General features: G+C 45.7%; 1 protein-coding gene across 1 annotated transcript in view; it reads right to left on the bottom strand.

Annotated features, from left to right (window-relative positions):
* The window catches only part of LOC309568665 (cytoplasmic phosphatidylinositol transfer protein 1-like), a 279,806-nt gene extending 269,357 nt beyond the window's left edge, over nt 1–10,449 (bottom strand). The window contains exon 1 of the mRNA XM_082274403.1: nt 10,303–10,449. Coding sequence (XP_082130529.1) covers nt 10,303–10,350 — 48 coding nt within the window. The 5' untranslated portion in view covers nt 10,351–10,449. The remainder of the gene's footprint in view (nt 1–10,302) is intronic.
* Between the last annotated feature and the right edge of the window lie 4,373 nt (nt 10,450–14,822).

The following is a 14,822-nucleotide window of genomic DNA, read 5'->3' as shown; positions in this document are numbered from 1 at the left end:
AAGGTATCCTGATGGAGGTCAGATTTTACATCATGTATTCTTGGGTTTACACAACTCAAATTGTCATTCAACACAATGAAAATGTGTGTACAAACCCTGGAAACAAACCAGATTATAAACATATGGGTGCTTTATAAAAGCCAAAGGGGAAAAAAAAATGTGGGTTTGTGCCAACAGCAAGTAGTTAGTTCGGTGTTTACTTTCAATCTCTACCTTGTCCTAGAGAATGATTGCTGAAAACGGACAATGAGCCACACACACCTTCTCTCCCTGTATGCGGCAGGCTCAACAGGTCTTCATACAGCTGCTGTACAAGTGGATTTGTCCACATTTGCTAGAGGTATTGTATAGCAGATGCATCACAATGAGAGCATTACATAACTGAAAATACTGAATGATAGGCCGGCCTGGTGCAGTAAGCACTGACTATGAGCAGCACAGCCCTGATCATTCAGCATTCTCAGCTACCCAATCATTGCACCACTCTGCTTCTATTATGTGCAGCCTAACTTAGGTTATAGCTTTCCTTTACTTGCATTCACATCTCTGGATTATGCCAGACGTCTGAAATATATCAGCAGTTTGGTTTCACTCCATTCTTAACAGCAATTACCCATTTGATATCATTTGTTTGTATGGTCAGCAGAGAATTTATCTCAATGACCTGGGTCATGTCAGGATGGGGCTCACAGTGAGCACCCTAGTCACCATCTGATATCGGACATATTATGGGCTGGTTATTTGGATATTGGGCCATGCTGCCTTTAAAAACGGTCTTTAACCACTTCCATAGTGGGTGAAAAACGGCATTCCTCTCCTACCTGTAAAAATCATCATTTCTTGCTAGAAAATTACTCAGAACCCCCAAACAAACACACACACACATATACATATATATATATATATACATATATATATATATATATATATATATATACACACATACATACATACATACATACATACATATACATATACACATATATATACACACACACACACATACATATATACACACATACACATACACACACACACACACACACACATATAAATATATACACACAGTGCTTTAAGTGGGCCGGTATGCACTGGTACTCAGTACCGCCACTTCCAAATATGGCTCTTGAGCATACCGCCACCTCTCCGTGGGCCTTGGCGTACCAGTACGCTGATTTTGGACATCTGCGCCCCCCCCCCCAAGAATATTTCCCACTCCAGAGCCAGACCAGTCACCACCAGTGAGTCCCCCTGCCCCAGAGTCCCAGCCCAGGCCAGAGGGGGGTGCTCTGTGGGGACCCTGGTGTGGGATTGGGGGGGGGTGGGAAATGTATAGGCTATAATAGAGTACCGGCATCTCTTTTGGGCCACTTAAAGCTATATATATATATATATATATATATATATATATATATATACACACACACACACACACACACACACACACATACATACACACACATTTTTTCTCAGCAGAGACCTTAGGGAAAAAAAATGGCGGTCATTGACATAGTTTTAGATCACACGATATTTGTACAGCAATTTTTCAAACATGATTTTTTGGGGAAAAAACACAAACACACATTCATGAATAAAAAAAAAAAAAAAAAAAAAAAAAAAGACAGTAATGTTAGCCCGATTTTTTGGTATAATGTGAAAGATGTTACGCCAAGTAAATGGATACCAAACAGGTCACGCTCTAAAATTGTGCACACTCTTGGAATGGTGCCAAACTTCGGTACATAAAAGTCTTAGGCTACAGGGGGTACTTTAACGTTTATTTATAATACTTTCCCTTTAAATTTTATTTTTTTGATCACTTTTATTCCAATTACATGGAATGTAAACATCCCTTGGAATGGGGCATGACAGGTTCTCTAAGGAGAGATCTGGGGTCTAGGCTAACACACCACAACACGATCTCAGCATTTCCAGCCGAAAACACCGTAGTGTTTAAAACCGCCGGGGGCCGGATGTGACATCATAATGCCTCCGCCACCTGTAACAATTAAGAAAAAAAAGCAGGAAAAAAAGAAAGTGAAAAAAAAAAAAAAAAAAAAAAAAAAAAGATAGCTGGCATCATTCAGATATCTCCACTGAAACCTAAGGACATCATGACGGCCAGCGGCATATAAGTGGTATATATAAGTTAGGGACATTATTTTGTAAGCTCCTTGAGGGCAGGGACTGATATGAATGTAGACTATATATATATATATATATATATATATATATATATATATATATATATATATATATATATTTATTTATTTATTATTAGTGCTGTGTAAATTGATGGCGTTATACAAGTACTGGATATACACATCTAAATATCTATATTTCATACATACTCACGGGCCACTTTATTAGGTACACCTTGCTAGTATGGAGTTTTCCCTTTATAACGGTCTTAATTCTTTGTGGCGTTGGAAACATTCCTCAGAGATTTTGGTCCATAGTGACATGATAGCATCACACAGTTGTTGCTGCAGATTTGTCGACTGCACATCCATGATGGGAATCTCCCATTCCACCACATTCCAAAGGTGCTCTATTGGGTTGAGATCGGGTGACTGCAAAGGCCATTTGAGTACAGTGACCTCGTTGTCATATTCAAGAAACCAGTGGTGAGATGATTTGAGCTTTGTGACATGATGCATTATCCTGCTGGAAGTAGACATCAGAAAATGGATACACTGTAGTCATAAAGGGATGGACATGGTCAGCAACAATACTCAGGTAGGCTGTGGTGTTTAAATGATATTCAATTGGTACTAAGGGGTCAAAAGTGTGCAAATAAAATATCACCCACACCATTACACCATCAGCCTGAACTGTTGATACAAGTCAGGATGGATCCATGCTTTCATGTTGTTTACGCCAAATTCTGATCCTACCATCTGAATGTTGCAGCTGAAATCCAGACTAAGACGATGCAACATTTTTTGCAATCTTCTATTGTCTAAATATTGGCGAGCCTGTGCGAGGTGGAGGCTAAGTTTCCTGTTCTTAGCTGACAGGGGTTGCACCTAGTGTAGTCTTCTGCTTCAATGTTCGATGTATTGCGCATTCAGAGATGGTCTTCTGCATACCTTGGTTGTAACGAGTGGTTGTTGTTGGTCTGCCCAATCTCCTGTGACAAGGCATTTTCCTCCACACAACTGCTGCTCACTGGATATTTTCTCTTTTTCAAGCCATGCTCTGTAAACTCGAGAGATGGTTGTGTGTGAAAATCCCAGTAGATCAGCAGTTTTTGAAAACTGACCAGCTTGTCTGGCACCAACAACTATGTCACGTTCAAAGTCACTTAAAGGCCCGTACACACGTACCGATCGTCGGCAGACAAGCGTCGGCCGACGACCGATCTGCCGATTGTACGCTTGTTAGTATGATGCCTCCGACAGCCGTCAGCGCACATTCTGCCGACAAGAATCTGTCATGCAAGCATTAAAATTTTTGTATGCCGACACCAGAGCGGCCGATTTTTCGCCAGTCAGTACAGAATTCGGCCGACAGACCGCAGATTTGCAAGACTGGGCATGCTCAGAAAAGAAAAAACACAGGGAAAGTTAACCATTACATGACATCACTTCTGCAGTCGGCTGTAGTCGGCGGACAAAATTCTTGTGCTGTCTTTGCACTTTTCAACAGACACCGACAGCCCGGGGACAAAAGACAGCCGATCGTTCGCCGACGATCGGTACGTGTGTACGGGGCTTAAGTCCCCATTCTGATGCTCCATTTGAACTTCAGCAAGTTGTCTTCACCACGTCTAGATGTTTAAATGCATGGAGTTGCTGCCATGTGATTGCAATTTGGATTACGAATTGAACAGGGGTACCTAAAAAAGTGGTCAGAGGGGGGGGGGGGGTGTGTAATTCATTTAGATTTGCTCTTTTATATATACCTTGCTTTGATATCATTTGTATATATTCACAGTAGACTTTGTATTAAACAACAAAACATTCAGTGGTGCTGGTTCTGCTGATATCAGTACATCATCCAAGTGGGATTTGAATTCTTTTCAGCAGTAATTCATAAGACGACAGCCCTGAATGACGCTCCAGCACATTACTCATACAGGAATGGCTGCTGTACTGATTCATGTGCACGCACTATTTTGCTGCAGCTTTGAAACATGCAGCGGCATACCTCTGGAGACAGGTACAGACAGGATTAGAGAGATGATAGTGCCAGCTATTATTTGGAGTCAGAGTGCAGGTATAGGTGAGTAATACGGACAGTTTGGGGAGAGGGGAGTACTAACAAGCTGTTCAAGCTGATGAAAAAATCACCATGAGAGAAACTGAAAGGCTGCCGAAAAAAAAAAAAAAAAAAAAAACCCTGCAAGACAAAGGCATAATGAGCTAGTAAGCATCGCATACTAGCTCATTATGAAATACCTTAAAACGAAGCCCCGACACCGCTGTGGGAGCTGTCATGCTCCCTAGGCGTCTCTTCCGGGTTCGGTGGCTCCTGCGCTGTGAGTGGCCGGAGCCGCGATGACATCACTCCCACGCATGCGCGTGGGAGTCACTTTCCGGAAAGGAACTCCGCCGGACCTTCAGAGTGCATGCGCCGCTAGCGTCAGCGGCTGAATGCAGGGCAAATATCTCCTAAACTGTGCAGGTTTAGGAGATATGAATTATACCTACAGGTAAGCCTTATTATAGGCTTACCTGAAGGTAAAAGTAAAAAAATTGGGTATACTACCACTTTAAGAAAATGCTAGTTGTCTGGCTGCCATGTTAACTAATACTTCAAAGACCTGGAAACAGAATGCAAGTGAGGGGCTCCTGACTATCCCAGTTTGCCTACTTGTAGCGCAGGAGAGGTTCAGCAATAATGGGGCCAGGAGACTAGCGCACACAGTATGAACACTTTTCAGCATTACGAGGCTTTGTTTTTGTTAAAGGGGAATTTGTGATATCCTGGAAAAACAGAGTTAGGTACTTGGTAACTTTCTTTCAAAGAAGTCTTCCAGGGAAGCATCTGGGGCTCCTCCCACCTTAAACAGGAAACACCATAGTTCACCTTAATAAAAATGTCACACCCGTGTGCCTCAGTAATATTAAAGCACCGAAGGAACCCTCAAGTAAGCTTATGAATCCACAAAACCCTTTTGTATTGTTTAGGACAGGAACGAGTGCTGCCCTGGAAGACTTCTTACAAAAAGAGTTACCAGGTACCCAACTCTGTTTTCTCCAATCGTCTTTCAGGGCAGCATCTGAGAGGATGTATCAAGCAAAACTTACTAGGGAAGGGATAAAGTCTGGAGCACCTTGTGACCAAATGTCTGGTCCTAAATGGACAGCTGGTCGATGCGGTAATACCTTGCAAAAGGTATTGAAGCTCGACCATGTCGCTGCCCTGCGGATCTGCTCCAGTGTTGCCCCGGCCCTTTCTGCGCTTGAGGATCCCAAAGCTCTTGTCGAGTGGGCTTTGACTCCACTCAGTGGGGCAAGGTTGGCAGGCTGTCTGAATAGCAATCTTTATCCATCTTGCTACTGTATGTTTCAAGGTCTGTTTCCAAGGTCAATTTTCGCCAATCCTTCATACTCTCACAATAAGCTATTAGAATTTTTCTTACATTGCTATCCATTCAACCTGGAAGGGAGGGGATAACCACATCCTGTGTTCTGTAGAACATTGAAGAGACTTAAGCCTCGTACACACGCAACGATTATCGGCCGACCGATCGTCCGACTTTTGTCGGAGTTGTGTTTAGTTGGTTGGAATGTGCCTAGACTGCACACAAAATTTTCTCGGCCAACAAAATTCTACTTCAGAAGTGATGTCATGTGTTGGTTTGTTTTCTGTGTGTTTTATCTTTACTGAGCATGCCCAGTCTTGCTCATCAGATTTTTCCCTGTCGAAATCTGTACTGACTGCACGAAAATCGGCCGTTGTGTTGAGGGCCAACAAAAATTTTATAGTCTGCACACCGACTTTTCGGCCGAAAAAAATCTGGAGTTGGTTGTCGGAAGCATCATACTAACAAGCCGAAAATCAACAGATCGGACGTTGGCCAAAAATTTCCTGCCAATTTTCGACGCGTGTGTACGGGGCTTAAAGGTAGAAAAGCTGGGTCTGGGGTGAGGATTATTTATCCATCTGAATCAGACAATAGGGTTCCATCATAGATAGAGCCTGTATTTTTTCGCTGACTCCAAGGACCACTAGGATTACGGCTTTTAGTGTAAGGTATTTATCTTCCCTTGGTTCAAAAGGGTGTAGAGAGAAATCCTTTAAGTACCATGGAGAGGTCACATGTGGGGGTTCTGGTGAACTTCGTGGGTCTGGCTCTTTTTAACGAGAGAAGAATCTTCTTATGAGGTGGTCTTCTGCCAGCCTGATATCTAGGCAGGAAGACAGGGCCACCACTTGGACCTTCAATGCGTTATGGGAAATGCCCTTGTCCGCTCCTTCCTGTAAGAAATCTAAGATTGCTGGAATAGTCCCCTTGTAGGAGTCTCCCACCGCAACTAGCACAGCGACTAGAGAAAAAATAAACATCTGCAGCTCCTGTGGATCCGGAGGAAACACAATCAAACCGAGGCACACGGGGGTGACTGACATTTTTATAAATGGTGAACTATTGTGTTTTCTGTTTCAGGTGGGAGGAGCCTATCTCTCAGATGCTGCCCTGGAAGACAATTAGCGAAGAACGCTGCAATCCCGCAGCCCCTATGCACCCTGAACCATTTTTCAGCTTGTTTCCCTATCCCTGACTATGGTCAACATGCAGAATCCCATTCTTTCTAGGTGTCCCTGTTCACACTTGTACACTCAGTCGTCCTACTTAAAAAAAAAAGTACGCTTTTTTTTTTAGCGTATTCAGGCCCACAGACTTCAATAGGAGTGCCTGTAAATACACAACACGTGTTTTTTGCTCCTGGAGAACTGCCCAGCCCAGGAAATAAACGCCTGAAGTGCAATCACCGGGAATACACAGTGCTCAGGTATACATACAGGCTCAGCGATCACTTCTGGTCTGGGAAAGAAAAGTGATTCATCTCCTTACCGAGAAAACACGGCATACAAAGGGTCTACTCAATGGGGGATAAAAGCTTGATTGCACCCAGGGCTCCTACAGATCATCTCTTCACCAATAGGTAGTAGAAGGTCCAGTTACAACATCCCATCTCCTGGACCACAAGAAATGTAATTGATTCTGCCAATGCCAGCTATTGTGTCACCAATGCAAACACATGGATCAAGGTAAGCTATCACCAACCGTTTCATTCTTTGCAAGGTCTCAGCAGAGCTGTTGGTGGCTCCTTATCTTAAGCCATGTGGCTGCTTTTGGAAAAGGAAGCTGGGTGACCGGGTTCAGATTGCCAGGCGTACAGCCAGCCTCATTATCCTCAAGCTGAGGTCAGGTTGGAATGAAGATCTCACACGGACAAACACATTTTTTTTAATAACTTTATGTTAGAACCAAAGTACGTATTTTCCAGTAAATTTAATTTTTATTAATTAAATGGTAAAACCCAGGTCTAGCCGGATTATAAAACACACACAAGTCCTATGGATAGTGATCGCAGATTTAATCTCTTCCCTTGCATCTTTTTGGATTCAAGCTGAAATTTAACAACTATATTCTGGAGTGCGGGGGATAGAGCATCAAACATAAGTTACCCATGAATTCATGAAAAAATCCTTCCTTTACAGCACAGAGCAGCAATCATCTGGTGTTCCAGGGGTTAACAGCAGCGGCTTAGTGTGAAGGACTTGTGCTGCTCACCTGCCTTTCCACCATTCACAGAACTTGTACTATTATTGTCCCACAATGCAACATCTCCTAATAATGTGCAGGGGAGATCCTTTCATTCATCCATTCCTCCTCCATTAATAGAAAGCTTTTTGGGGGCTTATGATACCGGGCAGAAGTGTGTGGTGCTGTATTCCCACCCCCCACCCCTGTTTTTAAAAGGTAAAAAAAGGAAATAGATGAAAACCATCACATTCAAAGGTAGATTTAAATGTAAATGGACATGACGAAGAGCTCCTTCAACCAACTGCACTGCAGTAATGCACATTAAGGTGCGTTTTTCCCATTGGTTAGCAGCCTATCCACATGAAAAATAGGCATTTAAAAGAAGAAGCTTTTTTGACCCTACTTCTCCTTTGGGTCACAAAATGTACTTCATTCTGCACTCTTGTCAGCCAGATTCAGCCGGCAGCGGGCTAAAGTCTGCTTTTGGCTGTCGTCACAGAGTCGGTCCAGACTCTGGAGGAATCCTGACTTTAATGTCGGGATCCACACAGATGTCTGATCAGTAGCTGGCTTAGCCTCTCAGTGCACCGCAGAGAGCCTGAACCAGCTGCCCCCCTCCAAAGATCGGGTGAGGGGCAGACAGTCGGGACACTGACAGTCATTACTCAATGAGAACTGAGCGATCAGCGGCCTTTGGTTGCTGAGTTCTCTGTGTAGAGACAGAGGGGACAGATGCTGCACCCACCTAGGCGAGTATGCAGGTTTGGGATTTTGAAATTTCACACTTCTTTTAACCCTTGCAGTAAGTGTGGGGGAGGGGGCCTGCAGGGGTATTTTTTTTTTCTTGTGCCCGGAGTCAGGCTTTAAATCCAGCACACAGGAGTGACGTAGCGGTTGATAGGTGGAACCTCAGTGTGCAATTTCCCAAGGAAATTCACATCTCCGGAGGTAAGTACTCATGGTCTTCTTTTTGGAAAGAACCTGAGAGGAGAGAACCATCACTGGGTACAGCCACCCCGCTCACCTGTATGTCACCAACCGGGTCACCTCCCCCACAGACCCAGACTACTCAAGTGGATTTTTCTGAAGATTCATCTATATACAATACATGGAAGATTCCCCCTACACACAAGGCATGGAAGATTCCCCCTACACACAAGGCATGGAAGATACCCAGTCTCCTTCCATGCCGTGCGTCATGGACGATCTACATACATACACTCCATGGAAGGTCCCCATCCCCTATGCAAAGCATTGACGATCCCCCCCGACACGTAGGGCATGGAAGACCCATCAAAATACAATACATAGAAGATCCCAGTCCCCTATGCAAAGCATGGAAGATCCCCCCCCCCCCCCGACACACAGGGCATGGAAGATTCACCACCATGATGCAGGATGTGAAATATCTCGTAAGATCCCCCCCCCCCCAATGACGCAGAGCATGCAAGATTCCCCCCCCCCCCAATGACGCAGAGAATGAAAGATTCCCCCCCAATGACGCAGAGCATGCAAGATCCCCCCCCCCCCCAATGACGCAGAGCATGCAAGATTCTCCCCCACCCCCCCATGACGCAGAGAATGAAAGATTCCCCCCCAATGACGCAGAGCATGCAAGATTCTCCCCCCCCCCCCCCCCATGACGCAGGGCATGGAAGATCTCCCGTCTCATCCCCATGACACAGGGCATGGAAGATCTCCCCATGTACATGGAAGGTCCCCTTCCCGTATGCAAGGCATGGAAGATCCCCCTATATACATGGAAGATCCCCTTCCTGTATGCAAGGCATGGAAGATCCCCTTCTTGTATGCAAGGCATGGAAGATCCACCTATATACATGGAAGATCCCCTTCCTGCATGCAAGGCATGAAGATCCACCTATATACATGGAAGATCCCCTTCCTGCATGCAAGGCATGAAGATCCACCTATATACATGGAAGATCCCCTTCTTGCATGCAAGATCCCCTTCTTGTATGCAAGGCATGGAAGATCCACCTATATACATGGAAGATCCCCTTCTTGTATGAAAGGCATGGAAGATCTCCCTATGTACACGGAAGAGCCCCTTCCCGTATGCAAGGCATGGAAGATCCACCTATATACATGGAAGATCCCCTTCCCGTATGCAAGGCATGGAAGATCCACCTATATACATGGAAGATACTCTTCCTGTATGCAAGGCATGGAAGAGCCCCTTCCCGTATGCAAGGCATGGAAGATCCACCTATATACATGGAAGATCCCCTTCTTGTATGCAAGGCATGGAAGATCCACCTATATACATGGAAGATCCCCTTCCCGTATGCAAGGCATGGAAGATCCCCTCCACACGCAGGGCATGGAAGAGCTATCTATATACAATACATGGAAGATCCCCGTCCCCTATGCAGGCATGGAAGATCCATACACACAGCCCTGACAGTGTACAGAGAGGTCTTCATATATATATAATTGGGGGTAGCGGAGGACCCCAATAACGGCAATGAATAGGGCTCACATACACACGCAGAGCCGGTCGGGTCGTAGCGCAGTCTCTCACACACTGCAGGTCTCGGGAAGAAGGTTGTCGGTGCGCTCACCTCGTCCACTGATAGCGGCATACAGATCCGGTACTCCTTCACAAGCATCCTGGGCCCGGCTCTGCTCCGCACTCCACAAAACTTTCCGGATCTTCCTCCGGTGTGTTCTCACCTCAGAGTGAGCGGAGCTCCTCACAGCGACACACCTTACCGACACTGACTCCGCCCCCTCCCTCCACACACACCGAGGAGCAATAACCCCTCCCCTCCCTCCTCACACCGACCCCGAGCAGTCTCCTCACACCGACAGGACGACGAGGCTGTACCGGGCCCTCCTCCATCTATAATACACACTCCCCTGTCCTCCTATAATATCCCCCCCCCATCCTCCTATAATATCCCCCCCATCCTCCTATAATATCCCCCCCCCATCCTCCTATAATATACACTCTCCCCATCCTCCTATAATATATCCCCCCCATCCTCCTATAATATCCCCCCCCCATCCTCCTATAATATACACTCTCCCCATCCTCCTATAATATACACTCTCCCCATCCTCCTATAATATCCCCCCCATCCTCCTATAATATCCCCCCCCCCATCCTCCTATAATATACACTCTCCCCATCCTCCTATAATATACACTCTCCCCATCCTCCTATAATATATCCCCCCCATCCTCCTATAATATACACTCCCCTCCCTCCTCTTATAATATACACTCCCCCATCCTCCTATAATATATCCCCCCATCCTCCTATAATATACACTCCCCTCCCTCCTCTTATAATACACACTCCCCTGTCCTCCTATAATATCCCCCCCCCCCCCCACTCTCCCCATCCTCCTATAATATATCCCCCCCATCCTCCTATAATATACACTCTCCTCCCTACTCTTATAATATACACTCCCCCCATCCTCCTATAATATATCCCCCCCCCCATTCTCCTATAATATACACTCTCCCCATCCTCCTATAATATACACTCTCCTCCCTCCTCTTATAATATACACTCCCCCCATCCTCCTATAATATACACTCTCCCCATCCTCCTATAATATACACTCTCCCGAACCTCCTATAATATACACTCTCCTCCCTCCTCTTATAATATACACTCCCCCCATCCTCCTATAATATATCTCCCCCCCCCCCCCCATCCTCCTATAATATACACTCTCCCCATCCTCCTATAATATACACTCTCCTCCCTCCTCTTATAATATCCCCCCCCCCATCCTCCTATAATATACCCCCCCCCCATTCTCCTATAATATACACTCTCCCCATTCTCCTATAATATACACTCTCCCCATCCTCCTATAATATATACTCTCCTCCCTCCTCTTATAATATCCCCCCCCATCCTCCTATAATATACCCCCCCCCCATTCTCCTATAATATACACTCTCCCCATCCTCCTATAATATACACTCTCCCCATCCTCCTATAATATACACTCTCCTCCCTCCTCTTATAATATCCTCCCCCCCCCCATCCTCCTATAATATACACTCTCCCCATCCTCCTATAATATACACTCTCCCCATCCTCCTATAATATACACTCTCCCCATCCTCCTATAATATACACTCTCCCCATCCTCCTATAATATACACTCTCCCCATCCTCCTATAATATACACTCCCCCCATCCTCCTATAATATACACTCTCCCCATCCTCCTATAATATACACTCCCCCCATCCTCCTATAATATACACTCTCCCCATCTTCCTATAATATACACTCCCCCCTTTCTCCTATAATATACACTCCCCTCCCTCCTCTTATAATATACACTCCCCTCCCTCCTATAATATACACTCCCCCCCATCCTCCTATAATATACACTCCCCTCCCTCCTATAATATACACCCCCCCCCCCCATCCTCCTATAATATACACTCCCCCCGTCCTCCTATAATAATAACTCCCCTGTCCTCCTATAATATGCACTCTCCCATCCTCCTATAATATACACTCTCCTGTCGTCCTGTAATATACGCTCTCCCGTTTTCCTATAATTTACACTCTCCCGTCCTCCATTCCTACAAAACACACTACCCTGGTCCTTCTATAATATACACTCCCCCGGTCTTCCTATAATATACACTCTCCTGTCCTCCTATAATATACACACTCCCGTAATCCTATAATATACACTCTCCCGTCCTCCATTAACATACACTCTCCCGTCCTCCATTAACATACACTCTCCCGTCCTCCTATAAAATACACTCTCCCGTCCTCCTATAAAATACACTCTACTGTCCTCCGTTCCTACAACATACACTACCCTGGTCCTTCTATAATATACACTCCCCGGTCTTCCTATAATATACACTCTCCTGTCCTCCTATATACACTTGTAACGGATCAACTGGCACCCTGACCGGGCACCTCCGTTGACTGATGCTCCTAGTGCTTCCCGAGGGCTCCAAGCACTCCACCAGACACCGTAACCACTTCAGACCCCACGAACCGCCGCAGCTTGGTTAGTGTCTCGCCGTCTTCTATCCACCCTGGACCTACGACAAGGCTCCAGGTTTCCGTGGGTGAACCTCTCTTTTCCCAGAGAGTGAAGCAGAAACAAGCTCTTACACAAGCTCTTACAAGATCTTAGTGATTATTCAAGGGAGTATGGAGAGCATAGCAATCCCTTGTAGCAGCTTCCCCCAATAAGAGACAGGATTCTAGATTGAGGGTGAAGTAGAACTCAACTTTATTGAACAAGAAACAGACTTTTATACAGTTTTCCCCCACAAGGTTCCCGCCCAGGTGGACCTTGTTGAAAACAGGCCCTGACATTCACAATCCAATGAAAACAGAGTTTTACACTCCCGTACAGTGTACACAAAGATATACACTGTGGGACAATCCCCCCTCCCCCTTAGCAGACAATCCACATACACATATACATCCCGCAATAAGCTTATCTTAAGGCAGACAGAAAAATGTGAGGTCATTAACATTTAACAATGAGACAGGCACAATCCACATTCCCTCCCAATACACAAACAATAGGGAAGTCTGCCAATGACAGTCTGTGTGTCTCTCTCACAGACAAGCACATGGTATACACTGTGTAAGGTGGTATTAAATCTTCATATTTGAATATATGAAGATATGGTTGATAAATATTACTGTCCCATCTGAAGCAATTCAAATGATTAAGTATCTGCTCCTCACCTCCAGTGACGATGAATACTGTCACATATCTTCCCCCCAAAGGTAGACTAACTAGGTACCAGACCCCCAACTGGTCGTTACGTCATCAAAGGTGGACAAGCGGCTTACCGCTGTTCCTGGACTGATCCTGCTCCCCCATTGGACTCTATCGAGGCGGCGTTATCTCCCGGCTGCTGGTTCGGCTGTGAGGAAGAAAGCGCCATGCCACGGGGTAGAGAAACTAATAGGAGAAGCCCATACGAAACCCTCATGTAAGTGTGCTATGTTTTTGCGTAATAAACCGTGATTGCATTACTGAGTGGCGCCTGTCCTTTCTTGTTCCATCCACTACCACAGGAACTCCATCTTTTGTATGTTGAGGGCAGAGGCCAACCGCACTCTGCTCTGTTGCCAGCTCTTCTACTGTTCCATCTTCCTTACCCTCTTCTGGCAGCTGGGACAACCTTTCTCGGGTACTGCCTCCCAGATGCACAGATCCTGGCTTGGGAGGGAAGACAGTTTCTTCTACTCTGAATGACTATTGGGGAGAGAGGACAGCAACCTCCTCTCCCTTCTCACCCTGGGCCTCCAGAACTGCCACAGGTGTGGGGCAGAGATCGTTTACTCTCTGTCCGGCTGCCAGCTCTTCAGCTGGGTGTAGAAGCTTCACTTCATCAGCTTGTTGCTCGAGCAAGGGGCCGATTTCCCAAGCTTCCTGGAACTCTGTAGCTTTTGCAGGTGCTGGGCAGAGGTTGTTAACACTCTGCCCTGTTACCAGCTCTTCTGCTGGGTTGGGGTTGGCGAATACTACCCCCAGGACCTGGTTGGGGGTCTGCTGTAGAGAGGAGGGATACCCCTCCATACAGTGTACACAAAGATATACACTGTGGGACAATCCCCCCTCCCCTTTAGCAGCCAATCCACATACACATATACATCTCATAATAAGCTTATCTTAAGGAAGACAGAACAATGTGAGGTCATTAACATTTAACAATGAGAAAGGCACAATCCACATTCCCCCCCAATACACAAACAAAAGGGAAGTCTGCCAATGACAGTCTGTGTGTCTCTCTGACAGACAAGAACATGGAATACACTGTGAAACAAAGAAGAACACAGGCGCCTCTAAGTGTAGACTTGTATATACATTTATTGATAAAATTATGCACTCACATCTGTAAGCAGGTACTCATATAAAAAGATCCATTCTGATGGTTCCGAGGTAGGTGGGTGGTGAATGCTGTCATCCGATCCATGCAGCCATCCTGCTGGAGCTGAGTCCTCCTCGCCGTGGCCGGCAGTGACGGCGGAACTGAAAACAGGAACAGGCTCGAGGTATGTCAATGAAGACGAGGTTTGGTTAGCAGTCAGATGCGGATGACGTCATAAAAGTGCGACG

This window comes from Pelophylax lessonae, assembly GCF_965119305.1.
Source record: "Pelophylax lessonae genome assembly, chromosome: 12".
NCBI classification, from domain to species: Eukaryota; Metazoa; Chordata; class Amphibia; order Anura; family Ranidae; genus Pelophylax; species Pelophylax lessonae.
This window is presented reverse-complemented; position numbering and strand designations above follow the sequence as displayed.